This window comes from Schistocerca gregaria, chromosome 2 (genome assembly GCF_023897955.1).
Source record: "Schistocerca gregaria isolate iqSchGreg1 chromosome 2, iqSchGreg1.2, whole genome shotgun sequence".
NCBI classification, from domain to species: Eukaryota; Metazoa; Arthropoda; class Insecta; order Orthoptera; family Acrididae; genus Schistocerca; species Schistocerca gregaria.
In genome coordinates, this window is record NC_064921.1 from 254,557,636 (window position 1) to 254,572,040 (window position 14,405).

The window sequence follows — 14,405 nt, forward strand, 5'->3', positions numbered from 1 at the left end:
ATTGTTACATATTAGCACAATTTAAGCCCCACGGTGGATAAGTATCTTTCTTTATTCCACTAATAATCATTGTTACTCACAGTAATCATCCATAATGTCAGGTGCATCAAGTATACGATCTGGTGTCATCGGAATGTAACGTGTTGTGCTCTTTACAGAGCCTGGAGTTTTTGAATGACTGTAGACAACCTTTAAGGAGTTTTGATGACCCTAAAATGAAATAGTATTCTAGAAGTTATGAAGCTATCACTGGGTAACAAATTTGATCTACAAATAATATTTTAAAATTTTTGTTACCTCTGGAGCATTTGGTGCTTTATTCTGATAGCAAAGCACTCTTGTCTTGTTAATATCTGCTCCATGAAGGTTTTCTGACATGATGCGTTGTTTATCTCTTTTGGAAGGACTCAGCAGTTCTTCATTTTCTTGCTCCTGATTTATCTAAGAAGAAATTACAAAATAAATTATTTTCATATTTAAAAGCACAATAATTATGAAATGCCTACCGTAGTAAAAGCAAATTTTTATTCTTTTATGCACTCTGCATAAAAAAACCAGACAATTGTAATTGTAAACAGAAATGCGAGTTAAGTGCACCCAGTAATGGCTGGTTGCTCACTTAGCATGATATGCTACAACATTGTGGAATGAGTAAGTTTATGGAGTGTTAAAGTAACTGGGATTTAAATATGGTTGTATTGCAACCATTTACAGATGAGTCCACAAAAAATAAAATTTAATTTAATGACAACATAAGCTTCAAGTTTCTAAATAAAATCCCTGTGGAATAGAAGATGTTCTTCAGAATTAACTTTTTCAGCTCACTTTCTAATTTAGCTATGTTACTTGATTTGTTATTCAATATAACTAGACCGAAGAATTTGGTTCCAGCATTAATCATCATTTTCAGAAATAAAAGTAAATTTAAAGGAAAAGTAAGTTTTTTTTTTTTTTTTACTGAAACTGTGGATGTCATTAATCCTTCTGAAATGTAATGCATTATCTATGACAAATTTCATGAGAGTAAATATGTACTCTGAAGTTGTTTGTTGTTGTGGCCTTCTGTCCTGAGACTGGTTTGACGCAGCTCTCCATGCTACCTTATCCTGTGCAAGCTTCATCTCACAGTACCTACTGCAACCTACATCCTTCTGAATCTGCTTAGTGTATTCATCTCTGTCTCCCTCTACGATTTTTACCTTCCACGCTGCCCTAACCGATCCCTTCTTCTGGTCAAGTTGTGCCACAATCTTCTGTTCTCCCCAATCCTATTCAACACTTCCTCATTAGTTATGTGATCTACCCATCTAATCTTCACCATACTTCTGTAGCACGACATTTCGAAAGCTTCTATTCTCTTCTTGTCCAACTCTGAAGTTATTATAAACAACTCTGTGTAGATTTGTCTATGATATGGTGAGGGAACACCATATACTATTCTTACCGTAATGCTACACTAGTGCAGTGAAGACTTCTTTGTTGTGGCCACATTGGCAAAGTTTAGGAACCATGGCTATGTGGAATAATAATTTGCATTTTCAGCTCCCAGTGACATTTATTTACTTTATGTTTAACTTAAAAACATTGCAACATGTTTCAAGCACAGTTTACCCATCAGGCATTTACACACACAGATGTTATTTAATGATAAAATGTCTTAGTCTAAACTAACTTATAACAGGTTTTGTTCACTATTCTGCTTTTGGAGTGGCTACTGGACCATCTGTGGCAGGGGGAGAGAGGGAGGGGTGGGGGGCTGTGTCTCTTAAAAGCAATTGATACTACAGCCTGTGTGGGATGCAGATAGTTTTTAGTCAGTTGTTATGGTGTGATAATCTTGTGATACACTTTTTTATATGTCAGTCATTCACACACTATTCTGACGTCCCAGAGCTTCACCTGTTACACTGGCACTCAGCTGCTGTTCAACATTACTCTATTGCACTGCTTAATCCAACACTGTTTTTACATACATTCACTGCATAAACATTTCTCAATATAAGTAAACAAGACATCTTAAATATAATACAGCAGTCTTGCAGCCTGTGGATAAATATTGACTATCATTTCTTTCCAGCAATATTCATTATACTGTCAGTCTGATAGTCATTTGTGGCCTTTGAGTTATCATTAATAATATTTTTTTGTATTACGAATGAAAATGTCCATATCTTCCACAATATCCATCATTTTACTTTTTTTCAGTTTTGTGCAAAATTTCAATCTTACCTTCGATTTTCAAAGGATTGCATGTGTCAATGCGTGTTGATACTGTTCATTTGTTACAGCTGTCTAGTCTGTAGCAATCTAGATGTTTCTTAAATCGAGTTCTAAAATTTCTGGCTGTCTTGACTGTATATTATTTGTTACATTCATTGCAGTTAATTTTGCTAATGCCAGATGCTATATCAGTGGTTATATATATGAGTAAGCCTCCTACTTAGTGGTAGGTGGTGCTACAGCAATTTTTTTTACTTGTGTGTTTTTTAATAACATAGCTAATTTGCTAGACATTACATGAAGATATGTCATTTTAACATATTTAATAGCTGAGGTGCTGCGACTAGGTTGTTGGTGGTGTTCAGCTTCTTTTTTCTTAATTCACTGTAACGTTGTATAATGGCTGAAGGATCATATCCTTTGTTTAATGCATTGGCATAATCTGTGTATCACTTCAGGCAGGGGGGGTTACCTTCATAGTCTCTGCAGTTATTGAATTTAGCACATGTTAAAATTAAAGAGTAAGTAAGAAATACGTAATTTTTGTTTTCTCCAAAAAAATTCCTGTACTGAGATTCAGGCCTCCAAAGATGGCACTGCGAACGCCATTTTGAAGTGCTAATTTTGGAATTTTTTAAAAAATGTATCTCTGTAATACTTCCAGATATTTTGTTACAGCTTTTTATTTGAAAGATAATTACTTTATGATTACAATGGTATCTTCTGTTTAGACATATCTGTCTAAGTTATTTTACTGTCACCTTTTGAATTTTTTTATAATTTACAGATTTTTTTCAAGATGCCAGTCCAGGAAAGTTGATTTTTCCTGTTAATAGTACCATGTAGTACTACATTCTCTGTAAAGGAGAACTTCCACTTTTAAGTTGGACAGGTTTTATCTTAAAAAATATTTTTCTTTAACTTTCAAGGGCAACGTATGCCATCACTGAAATTTTTTCTTACTATGTTCTTTGTTACAATGTTTATTTCTATTGCCTTTGTTGCTGTTATTTCTTATTACTTTCTTTGCTCACCTATTTCTCACATTTTGTTGTAGTTTCTTGTCAGTTTCTTTGTCGTGGTTGTTCACTGCAGGTTTCTGTATTTTCGTTGTTCAATGCTGATTTGTTTACTGAAGAGGCTTCTAAGAAATCCGAGACCATCGAGTGAGTTCCGTGTTTTTGTGAGGAATTTGCCAGTTGGCACAGTTGCAGTGTGTTTTGCAAAAAGGACTGTTTGAAACATCATCTGACAGGGGCACAGGGTGTGTACAGGCTGAAGAACTGTTTAGTGCTTTACTGTGATTTTGCTGAGAACCGGTCTGTAATTCTCCCACAAGAAGTACAAGGGTATCATTGGAGTAATGAACAGGTTTCAATTTTTACAGGAGTGACATTTTCAAAACAAGACCACAATTGTTGCCGTTAAAAGTAATGACACAGGGCATAACTCAGCACATGCTTTGCTAGCAATGTGCAAAATTCTTCAACTGCAAACAGGGGCCGAGAAGACCATTATTTCTGATGGTGCTCCTAGCCATTTTAAAAATCATTACCAGCTGTTTGAATTAAGTTGCTTATGCCAACTGACTGGGTATACAGTGCTATTTGTCACGGGAAGGGGTCTTGTGATGGTATAGGCGGCCTGCTGAGGCACTATGATATAAAACAATCTTTCCAGTCCAAATACAGCTGCAATTCAAATGCTAAGGATTTTATGAAAGTTGTGAAACCTTACATATCCACACCTCTCATTCTTTTGTCCAAAGAGGAAATCGAAGAATTCCAAGAACAGAATAAAGAAGAATGGTCCATACAAACTACTCCTGTGAAAGGAATTCAGAAGACAAATTTTTGGACCCAAAGTGATGGGCAAACTAATACTGCAAGCACTTTAAAGAGCAAGAAAGAAGAAATTTTGTTTGTTCGACCAACACCTCAGAAACAGCAAAATAATATTCAGATTCACAACCTGAGACGGGGGATGTCTGGTGTGTGTGTATGGCTGCGACTGGTGGATTGCAGACATTATGGACACCAGTTACGAGTTAAACGAAATTGTAGTGAATTTTATGCTAACACATGGACCAGCTGCTGGATATAGGTTTCCAGTTGAAGGACAACAGCAATGCCATCAGTGCTCACTTTCTGTTCACAATATTTTGAAGATTGTAAGTGCTCCAGTTCCTATTTGTTCAACAGGAAGCCATCACTGTATATCAAAGGAAGATACTGAAGCAGTGGAACACATTTTTAGTTCATTAACTGGCTAATTTCAGTACAAAACAGAGCGCACAGAAGTTGTATAAATTGAAACCTTTAAGTTTTTGGACCTTTCACATACATTTTGGAACCATTTAAAATGCTTGGAAAAAAAATGAGTTTTACTCATCTTTCAAAACTAAAATTATGTTAAATAAGGCTAGGTTGTGATTTTTATGAGCCTGTTATGTGACAATGTGGTAATAAATCAGGTTTTATGTATGTCAACAATTTCAGTTGTTTGTAAAACCTGTTCAACCTAAAAGTGGAAGCTCCCCTTTTCAGGGAATGGGGAACTATAAGGTACCGACCTACAGGGAAAGAAAGAAAGAAAGAAAGAAAGAAAGAAAGAAAGAAAAATAATAAAATAACAAAAAAATAAAAACTGTGGGTTGGCATATTAGAAATTTTTTTCCCATGAAGTACAAAAATGTTCAGAACACTATAGTAAAAGAACTGACAGGTAAGTCCAAATGGAGGATTTTTTGTAATCATAAAAACAATTATCTTTTTTTAAAAAGATACCTAGAACTGTTCCAGTGATACAACATTTTAAATTTTTTCCCAAAATTCACATCTTCAAAATTTTCATATCCAGAAAAGGTATGGTGGTGGTTTCTTCATATTCAGGAGTGAATGGGATATCTATGCAGACTATTGAATTTTTTAAAAAGGGTTGTTACTTCATAATCCGTTCCATCGAATATAATGACGTTCTCATCCAAAACCTCTTATCGAATTGAACTTTGCTTGTGGTACTAATTTTCAGTTTCAATATTTTGTCCTCTATATGGATGATGAATATTTCAGCTAGTAGGCCACTACGAGAGCTTCCCATAGCATGCCCTAATGTGTTGCTTATAAATTTTATTGTTGAAATAAATAAGAGTACTAAATTAAGTATATCTATAAACTTTATTATTTCCAGTCTGCTCACAGACTTCTCTCATTTGGTTCTTTCTTATTAACACAACTGTTTCACTTACAAGTATATTGCTATGTAAGTTTACATTTGGTATGATAGTCACTCATTAATAAACTGATACAGATAAAAAAACTAAATAAACAGGAACAAACTACTTTCAACTCACAGCAACCCCACAGTGAAACCATTTAAAAATGCTGTATCTTCATATAACATCTAACAAATTAACTCTGTTATTCGAAAACACTGATGTAAAAAATAAATAAATAAATCAGCTTTAGCACCACCAACAACCTAAGGAGGTGGCTTATTCACAAGATGAAACCACCAGACACAGAATTTTGTGTATCCAGCATTTATAAAATCAGTTTCAGCCAACACAACAAATAATATATGGGGTCAGACATGTAGAAATTTCAGAACCATTTACAAATACACAGACTGCTACAGACTAGAGAAATATAATTAGCAAGTAACAACACAAAATTACACAGACCATGATTTGAAAATCTAAGACTACCTTGAAATTTTGCAAAACCAAAAAAAGTAAAATAATGGACATAATGGAGGACATGGAAATTTTCATTCAAAAGTAATATTCTTAAAAATATAACTGAATTAGAACAAAATTCTTAAACAGCCTTAAACCAATAGTGTGTAATAGATTTCAGATGTGTTCTGTGTAACAAACGACCACCATATTGTATCACAAACATATCAGTAAAGAAACAATTTTATGAGGATAGTTGCTACTCACCATGTAACAGATTTTCTCAGTGGGAGCACAGTAACCAGCCACAATGGGGCATCTTGGGTTGTGGTGTTTATGGACTTTAGGAAGCCTCTAAAGGTAGGAGTAGGAGAGGTCTTTAACAAGTCCTGCACGATTGAATTTGGGAGTGGGGGGCAAAAGGTGAGGCCTTTGGGAAAGGCTAGTATTTCTGCAGGGCTAAGGCTCTTTGAGGAAAGGTTCATGACTGTTTCGGGCCTGTCTAGGCTCTGGATTCTGTGTGTGGTGGTAGGAGGAAGTTTTGGAGGATAGGCTAAATGTAGTATGTCTGCAAGACAGGGTTTGTCAGCTATGAGGGGACATGGGGGAGGTTTAGAGGTTGTTTTAGAGCTGGTGGATAACTATAGTCCAAGGTGGGAGTAGGATGCGAGTAGAGTGGAGAGATTTTTGAGGTGGTGTTGTGCATGTTGCTCTAGTTCCTGTAGGGTAAGAATTTCAATGTGTGTTATGGGATCCAGGAATTTGGGATTGCACAGCAGGATAATTTTATGAATGGAGAGAAGGTATTTAACGGTGGTTTGGGCTTGATTGCTATGGTTATGCAGGACTATGTTGGTGAGGGCTAAGGATTGGCAGAATCTGAACAGATGGAGGTCAGTGTGGAAGGAAGGATGGCAGCCAGAAGATGGATAATTTGATGGTAAGGCCAGCTGGGCAGATTCCAGGAGCCAAGCAACAACACAGGAACAGTATGTAGGATTGGGTTCTGATTATGGATAAGAAACTTTTCTGTACTGATGCAAACAGAAGGAGCAAGGATCCATGGTGGTGGCAAAACGAGAAAAAATATGCAAACAACAGAATTATGACTGAAAAATTTGCAAGAAACACCCAAATATATAAGAAAAATCACAAAGTTGAAACAGATGAAATAAGGGGAAGCAATATGAAATCTGAGGGAGTACATAAATACTGAAAAACAAAAATCAAATCAAATTGGCATGAAGCCACAAAGAGATCTTTTTACAGGGGGTAGCAGGTCTGTGGGTGAATAAGTGTGAAGAAAGGGGATGGCAGATGTGACCTGCTTAAGTGAAATTAATAGGTGTAAACTGGAGCAGAGAGAAGGGTTGGGGGGTTGGAGAGGGGTTGGTAGGGTGAGATACAACATTGTGTGGCACTGGAAAGGCGCGCAAAAATACAAGAGAGTGACGCAGGTAGAGTAATCAATTTGAAGGCGTTGGATTAATGACACCGGTGTGAATAATGTGGGACATAAGATGCTGCATCAACAATCAGTGTGGTCTTGTAGCCATGTTTTGTGCGCAGCCGAGACAGCCGATACAGTGTGGCTCATAAGTAGAGTGTACAGAGTGATTGGTATAATGACAAGAGAAACAGAGGAAAGAAGGATGGACATCAAGCATAGTAAGACATTAAAAAATACTAACAAAGGGAAACAGCACAGGGGTAGAACGGAAGAAAAGCATCAGGCAAAATCAAACAATGGAAAATCGAGGATGGACTGACAATATTATGAAAAGAATAGTTGCTACTCACCATGTAGTGTGGAGTCACAGACAGGTGCAAGAGAAAGACTGTTACACAAAGCCTTCTCAAACACACACACACACACACACACACACACACACACACACACACACACAGTCTCTGGCAGCTGAAGCCAGAGTACTAACAGCAGCCATGATGAGAGAGGCAACCAGATGGGGGTAAGGAAGAGGCAGGGGCGGGTTGGGGGAGGGATAGCAGGGTAAGGGTGGAGGACGGTAAAGTGGTGCTGTGGGAGTGTGCAGGGACGAGGTGGAGAAAGGGCAGGGCAGCTAGGTTCAGTCGGGAGGTTAAACGGAGGGCAGGGGATAACAGAAAAGGAAAGAAGTAAAAAGACTGGGGGTGTGAGTTGCATAGAGGGCTGTGTAGTGCTGGAATGGGAATAGGGAAGGGGCCGAATGGATAGGACAAGGACTAACAAAGGTTGAGGCCAGGAGGGTGATAGGAAGCAGGGAGAGTTCCCATCTGCAAATTCAAGAAAGCTGGTGTTGGTGGTAAGGATCCAGATGGCACAAGCAGTGAAGCAGTCATTTGAAACTTAACAACCCATTAAGACCCACTTAACACATACATTCTCCAAATTAATTCGGGATCACTCATGTAAATAAAAAAGGTCTTAATATGTAATATATGCCTGAATAAATTTATACCAACAAAAATAATTACTACATTATATTTACCTTAAAGTGTAGGAGCTCTGTAAATGAAAGGAACATTATCCATGAAAGGAGCCTCTAGTAATTAATAAAAAAAGAAGCATTATTGTAATTACGTATTCGAGAAGTTGTTCTCAAACAAAATAACAGACATGTACTAATATCATAGTGTGCTTCCTGTTCTGGAGCAGACAAGTTTATATATGAAATTTTAGTTTTTATATGTCAATTTTAATTGTTAATTACTCAAAAAATTATTTTAAACAATGCCAAGGATCGTTTAGATTATATATATAGGGGTAGCCATATTGGCTTAAGGAAGTTAGTCTGGTTTTGGTTTTTGAGCAGTCAGCATGTAGCTGCTCCTTTTGTACTGTAAGTATTGTTTGCCTTTGTAATGAAGCCGTGCAGTAGCGTTCTCGCTTGCCACGCCCGGGTTCCCGGGTTCAATTCCCGGCGGGGTCAGGGATTTTCCTCTTCCTCGTGATTGCTGGGTGTTGTGTGGTGTCCTTAGGTTAGTTAGGTTTAAGTAGTTCTAAGTTCTAGGGGACTCATGACCATAGATGTTAAGTCCCATAGTGCTCAGAGCCATTTGAACCATTTGTAATTAAGCTTTGATTTTGTTTTGAAAGTATAATAAATATTGTAAAACATAATACAGGATTAATTTTAAAATTAATCTTTCCAAAGTTAAATGTTACAGTTACTGAACACTTAGGACTTCAGCAGCAACAGATTGTCAGAAAGGATGAGTACACAAACCCCAATATACATGTTTAACCTAAGAATAGTTATGTTTTACATTGAAACGAAGAACAACATGTGCAGCATGCTCAGCAACAGTGTGGTCCAGTTGTTTTTTGTCAGCAGTTTGTTGGTCGCAATTCATGTGGACGATGGTTTGTTGGTTGTAATGCCCATGTAGAATGCAGCACAGTGGTTGCAGTTTAGCTTGCCTATGTCTATATGAAACCTATCAATGACCAGCAATACCTCCACTTCAACAGCTGCAGCCCATTCCATACAGCCTAGCCACCCGTGGGTGTCGCATCTACAGTGGCGAGCAGTCCCTCTCAAAATACATTGAGGGTCTCACCAAGGCCTTCACAGACTGTAATTACCTCCCTAACCTTGTTCAAAACAGATCTCCCATGCCTTATCTACCCAGTCACCTACCACCTCTCAAAGTCTGACCATCCAGCCCCAAAGGAGCATTCCCCTAGTGAACCAGTAACACCCAGAGCTGGAGCAATTTAATTACATTCTCTGCCAGGATTTCAACTACCTCTCGTTGTGCCCTGAAATGAGAAATGCCCCCCCCCCCTTTTTTCAGTGATACTCTGCCACCCACTGAGCCTACACAATACCCACTTCCATCCCCACACAATTCTTGTTCCCAACCCCTTGCCTCATGGCTCGTCTGTAATAGATCTCGATGCAAGACCTGTCCCATACCTCCTCCCACTATCACCTATTCCAGTCTGGTCACAAACATCACCTACTGCACAAAAGGCAGGACTACCTGTGAAACCACTCATCTGATCTATATGCTAAGCTGCTACTAGTATGCTGCATTCTACATGGGCATGACAACCAACAAGCTGTCTGTCCACATGAATGGCCACAAACAAACTGTGGATCCCCTCTCCGTCTAACCTGCACTTAGCTGCCCTACCCTCTCTCCACCTCCACCTCATCCTTGCACACTCCAGCTGCAGCACTTCTCTGTCCCCCCACCCTTACCCAGATGTCTCTCCCATCATGTGTTGCTGCTCATAGTTTGGCTGGAGCACACGCACACATACGTGTGTGCGTGTGTGTGCGCGCGCTTATTGTGTGACAGTGTTTTCGTAGTACCTACCTGCAACTCAGCATCTCCGCTATATGATGAGTAGTAACTATTCTTTTCATAATATTGTTACAGTCCATCTTGGATTTTCCATTGTTTGATTTTGTTTGCATGGGAACAATAATTTATAATCATCCACAGGATGCAATGCTTACAGATTATACTTAAGTTGTTGTGTGAACAGTATGTCTGCACAGAAGTAACCAGTATTGGTTAGTTCTGTGCAGACATACTGTTCACACTAGATCAGTTTGTTACAATTTCAAGCCTCCAATTTCCCAGTAATTACATAGGCATATCACATTTACATCAGATACATTTCTGATTTACAAATGCACAGATGTATAATGCTGCATCAACGATGTGTATATTTCCTGTACAGACAGCTCAAGCAATTCGTTTCTAATGACTGAAGTGAGCACATACAATGACTTTCAACATGAAATAGTTCCCACAGTGACTATTACTGGATTCAGTAAACATTCTGTTTTAAATTTGACAACCATATGTGCTCGCTTTCAGAACCGCAATGTCTGCTGTTAATCTACTGATTACAACGTAATGGCACTTAAGTACAAATTTAAGGCTGTTCTCTGCAAAAATAATTTTTATTTGACTGTGAGCCAAGCAAACTTTTTACTTTTTATTCGCAGCACTTTAAAATCTCCTGTAATGCTGAAATTGGCCAATTGCGCGAATTTCAGTGAAGTAGATAAGTGTAAATGACAGCTGAGAGGGAAACTTCTCAATGCCCTCCACTAAACGTAACTACTTAGACAAAAATACATGTGCAGCTCTATCTTATGGTAATTAGCATCTCACACAGTAAATACTGTAGATAGTGTTTTGTATCTACTTCATACCTTAAAATGACCCATTTCAAATGAGGACTGGCTTCGAACTGGTATAAACCTGTCACCCCCACTCGGAGTTTTTGCACCTGGTGTTTTGGACCCTATAAAGACCAAATTAAAAATGAAGATAACAATTGACCTATTATCAAACCAGACAGTATTCAACAGTATTATGAAAAGGACAATGTTGCTCACCGTAAAGATGGCAGGAGTTGCAGACCACGTGAAACAGATGGGAGAGAAGGTGATACCTCCATGATCTGAACTCAGAGCCAAGACACCCTATCCTCATTTCTTCACATCGACACCTTATCTCCCATTCACCTCACCTGGTCCTCTTCAGCCCAGCATGCCACCTTCCTGGATGTTTATCGCCTCACCTCTGGTGGCTGAATCCACACCCCTGGCCACATTAAACATACCAACCATCAACACTACCTGTATTTTGACAGCTGCCATCCCTCCTCCACCAAAAAAATTCCCTCCCATACTGCCTGGTCATCTGGGAATTGCATAATAGCAGTGACAACTACCTTGCCCAGTAGATGAAGGTCTTGAAAAAGCCTTCAAAGATAGGCACTGTCCTGCAGACTTACTTCATAAACAGGTTTCCTAAGTCATATTCCCACACCCCCAATCCTTCAACCCCCCGCCCCAAGAATCGCTACAAAGGAGGTCCCCTTCTCATCACACAGTTATCACTCTGGACTGGACAAGTTGAATCACATCCATCACAGCTCCGATTATCTATCATCATGCTCTGAAGTGCCCCTTCTAACATGGTGTTCTGTCACCAACCCAACCTCTACGACATCTTTATAGCTTCCTATGCCACTCCCAGCCCCCAACCAGATACATGACCCAACCTGCCCTTCCACAGTCTTGTCACAGGTCTGTCCTACTTCATCACACACAGCACCACCACTGCACACAGTTATGTCAATCATTGGGCAGTTCTTTTATAATGGTGTGACTACCAACCAGTTATCGAGCAGGATGAATGGTGATCACCAAACTGTGGCCCACACCACAGTGGACCACCCTGTGGCACATCATGCAGCTGAAAGTAGCACGCTTTATTTTAATGGCTGCTTCACAACTCGGCTCACGTGGATTCTTCCCCCAACCATCAGCTTTTCTGAATGTGCAGAAAGAATTTATTTTTACACCACTTTCTCCAACCTCAACCTACAGTAATCTACTGTGCTCTCACCCTCCATCCAACAGTTTCCATCCCTTCTGTCCCATCAACTCCTCCCAATTCGCATCCCCTCAACCTCACTGTGTACCGCTCTCTAGCAACGCACCCACTAGTCTTTTCCTCTTCTCTGTACCTCTCTTTTTTCCCACTACTCATTCCCTCCCCTCCATCCTCCCACAGCCTCACGAAGCTTCACCTGGTAACCTTGTCCTCCCACCATATAGACTCGGCACACACCAACACGCAGTGCTGACTTCTCTGCCCACACTCTTGCAGTGCTATCCCTCCCTCCACCCCCCCCCCTTCCCCACCCCATTCCGGACTGTTGCTAGCATTTAACATGACACAGATCCATTCTGGCCAAAGTGGCCAGAGATGGCATCATGTGCGTGAAGTGTGCTTGCTTTTCTGAATGTGTGCAATGTTTGAAAGTTCAACATGTAGGCCTAAATCTTTTTTTCGTGCCTGCCTGCAACTCAACGCATCACCTTGACAGTAAGTAGCAATCTACCTGTTTCATAATACTGTTCATATACCAACCTGGACTTTATATCATTCATTCACAATTACAATAACAATTTGGACTGTAACATCTACATGGAAAATATCAATCACAGTTTAATGTTGTAGGAAAATTCTGGTTCAATGTTAATACTTTTAGGTTAATGAAGACCACTCAGCAGAAAGCACTGAGCTGTCTAATTACATACAGACAGCTGGAGTAATCCTTACACACACAACGCCCCTACGTGGTGACAGCTGGATGAACAGTGCCAGTGCTGTATTTCAGCAGGTCACCTCATTGTAGTGGGATTGGTAGTGGTAGGTGGTGTGGATAGAAGGACAGGGAGACAGATTAGAGGGACTGGGAGTGGGTTGCTAGCAGATAGGAGAGACGCAGAGGATTTGTCAGCTAGGAATGCAGGGGAAGAACGGTGACAGGTATACGGGTTAGGCATGTGAAGGATTGTTGTAGGAGCAGCGTATACGGAAGGTGAGTTGGGAGGGGCTGACAGGACAGGACAGGGGAAGGGGAAGGGGAAGGGGAAACTGCTCAATGGAGAGTGTGGGGATGTGTTTTAAGAGATTGAGGCCCTCAGCTGTTGCCTGTTCACATCTCCACAATGGCAAGTTACATATTTAGCTTTTCCTGGGTTTTCCTACCAGAATATTTCTTAAATTTCATATATGTTTTCCAGTTTAAGAAGTTTCACGTCACATTTTTAACTGTAAGTGTTAATTCAGGCAGTCTGTAGAACAATGTTCATTTCTCCCGAACAGCGTGCTATGCTGCTCATCAAGGCGTCAGCATCCACTGATGACCTCAGCAGGGTAGCAAGTTTCATATCTATGTTTCTATCTACTTGGTGTCTGCGCGCAGTCTTGTAGACTGTTTGTTTAGAACGGCGGCGATATCTTCTGTACGGCATCTTGGCGCACACCGTACGCGGGCACCTAGTGCGGCTACTGCCCGTGTATGGGATAACGGTCCGCCAGCAGGCATAAATACTCCAAGTCCGAATCAAGGTCACGCGTGTGCGGACATGTATACAAGCGAGCGAGCGCCGCGCAGCGGCTCATTCGCGCTGCTGCTGCACAGGCAACTGCATTGAACGCTGCCAAGATGCCGTACAGAAGATGTCGCCGCCGTTCTAAACAAACAGTCTACAAGACCATCGAAAACATCGAATTTGCTACCTGCCAGCACTTTTGATTGGTAAGTCACATCAACTGTTTTTAGATATATTTCTATCTACTTTTCTATTTTGCTTCTTCAGCTGCTATTACGGGCAGGATGTGTGCATGCTGCATGCAGACAAAGGAACTAGCTGCAGTCACCAAACATTTCAATGCATTTTGGCTATGATCAACAACATTCAGGCTGCTGCCTCGTGTTGCAGAACTGGTGAAGAATCTGTCATGTGCATGGGACACATCAGGTGCCACTTTTTTGGCCCATGGGCTCTGTTACCAAGGCGCTTTTTAGTGTATCCTAACAGTAGGATGAAAATCAGGTAGTACAGCGTTTGCATGCCTCGAAGCGAAGGGGCAAAGTGGAAGCTGATCAGCTGGCCTCACCTATTCACCCTATGGATGAGCAGATGGCTGTTCCTTCAGAAGAGTCTGAGCAGGTTAATGT

The 14,405-nt window shown here is 40.1% G+C and overlaps 1 protein-coding gene across 4 annotated transcripts in view; it reads right to left on the reverse strand.

The window, feature by feature from the left end:
• The window catches only part of LOC126336806 (cell division cycle protein 20 homolog), a 76,331-nt gene that overhangs the window by 34,484 nt on the left and 27,442 nt on the right, over positions 1-14,405 (reverse strand). For all 4 annotated transcript variants that reach the window (XM_050000844.1, XM_050000843.1, XM_050000845.1 and 1 more), the window contains exons 4-6: positions 11,074-11,165; positions 298-441; positions 81-210 (exon numbers count right to left, since the gene is read on the reverse strand). In XM_050000844.1, coding sequence (XP_049856801.1) covers positions 81-210; positions 298-441; positions 11,074-11,165 — 366 coding nt within the window. The remainder of the gene's footprint in view (positions 1-80; positions 211-297; positions 442-11,073; positions 11,166-14,405) is intronic.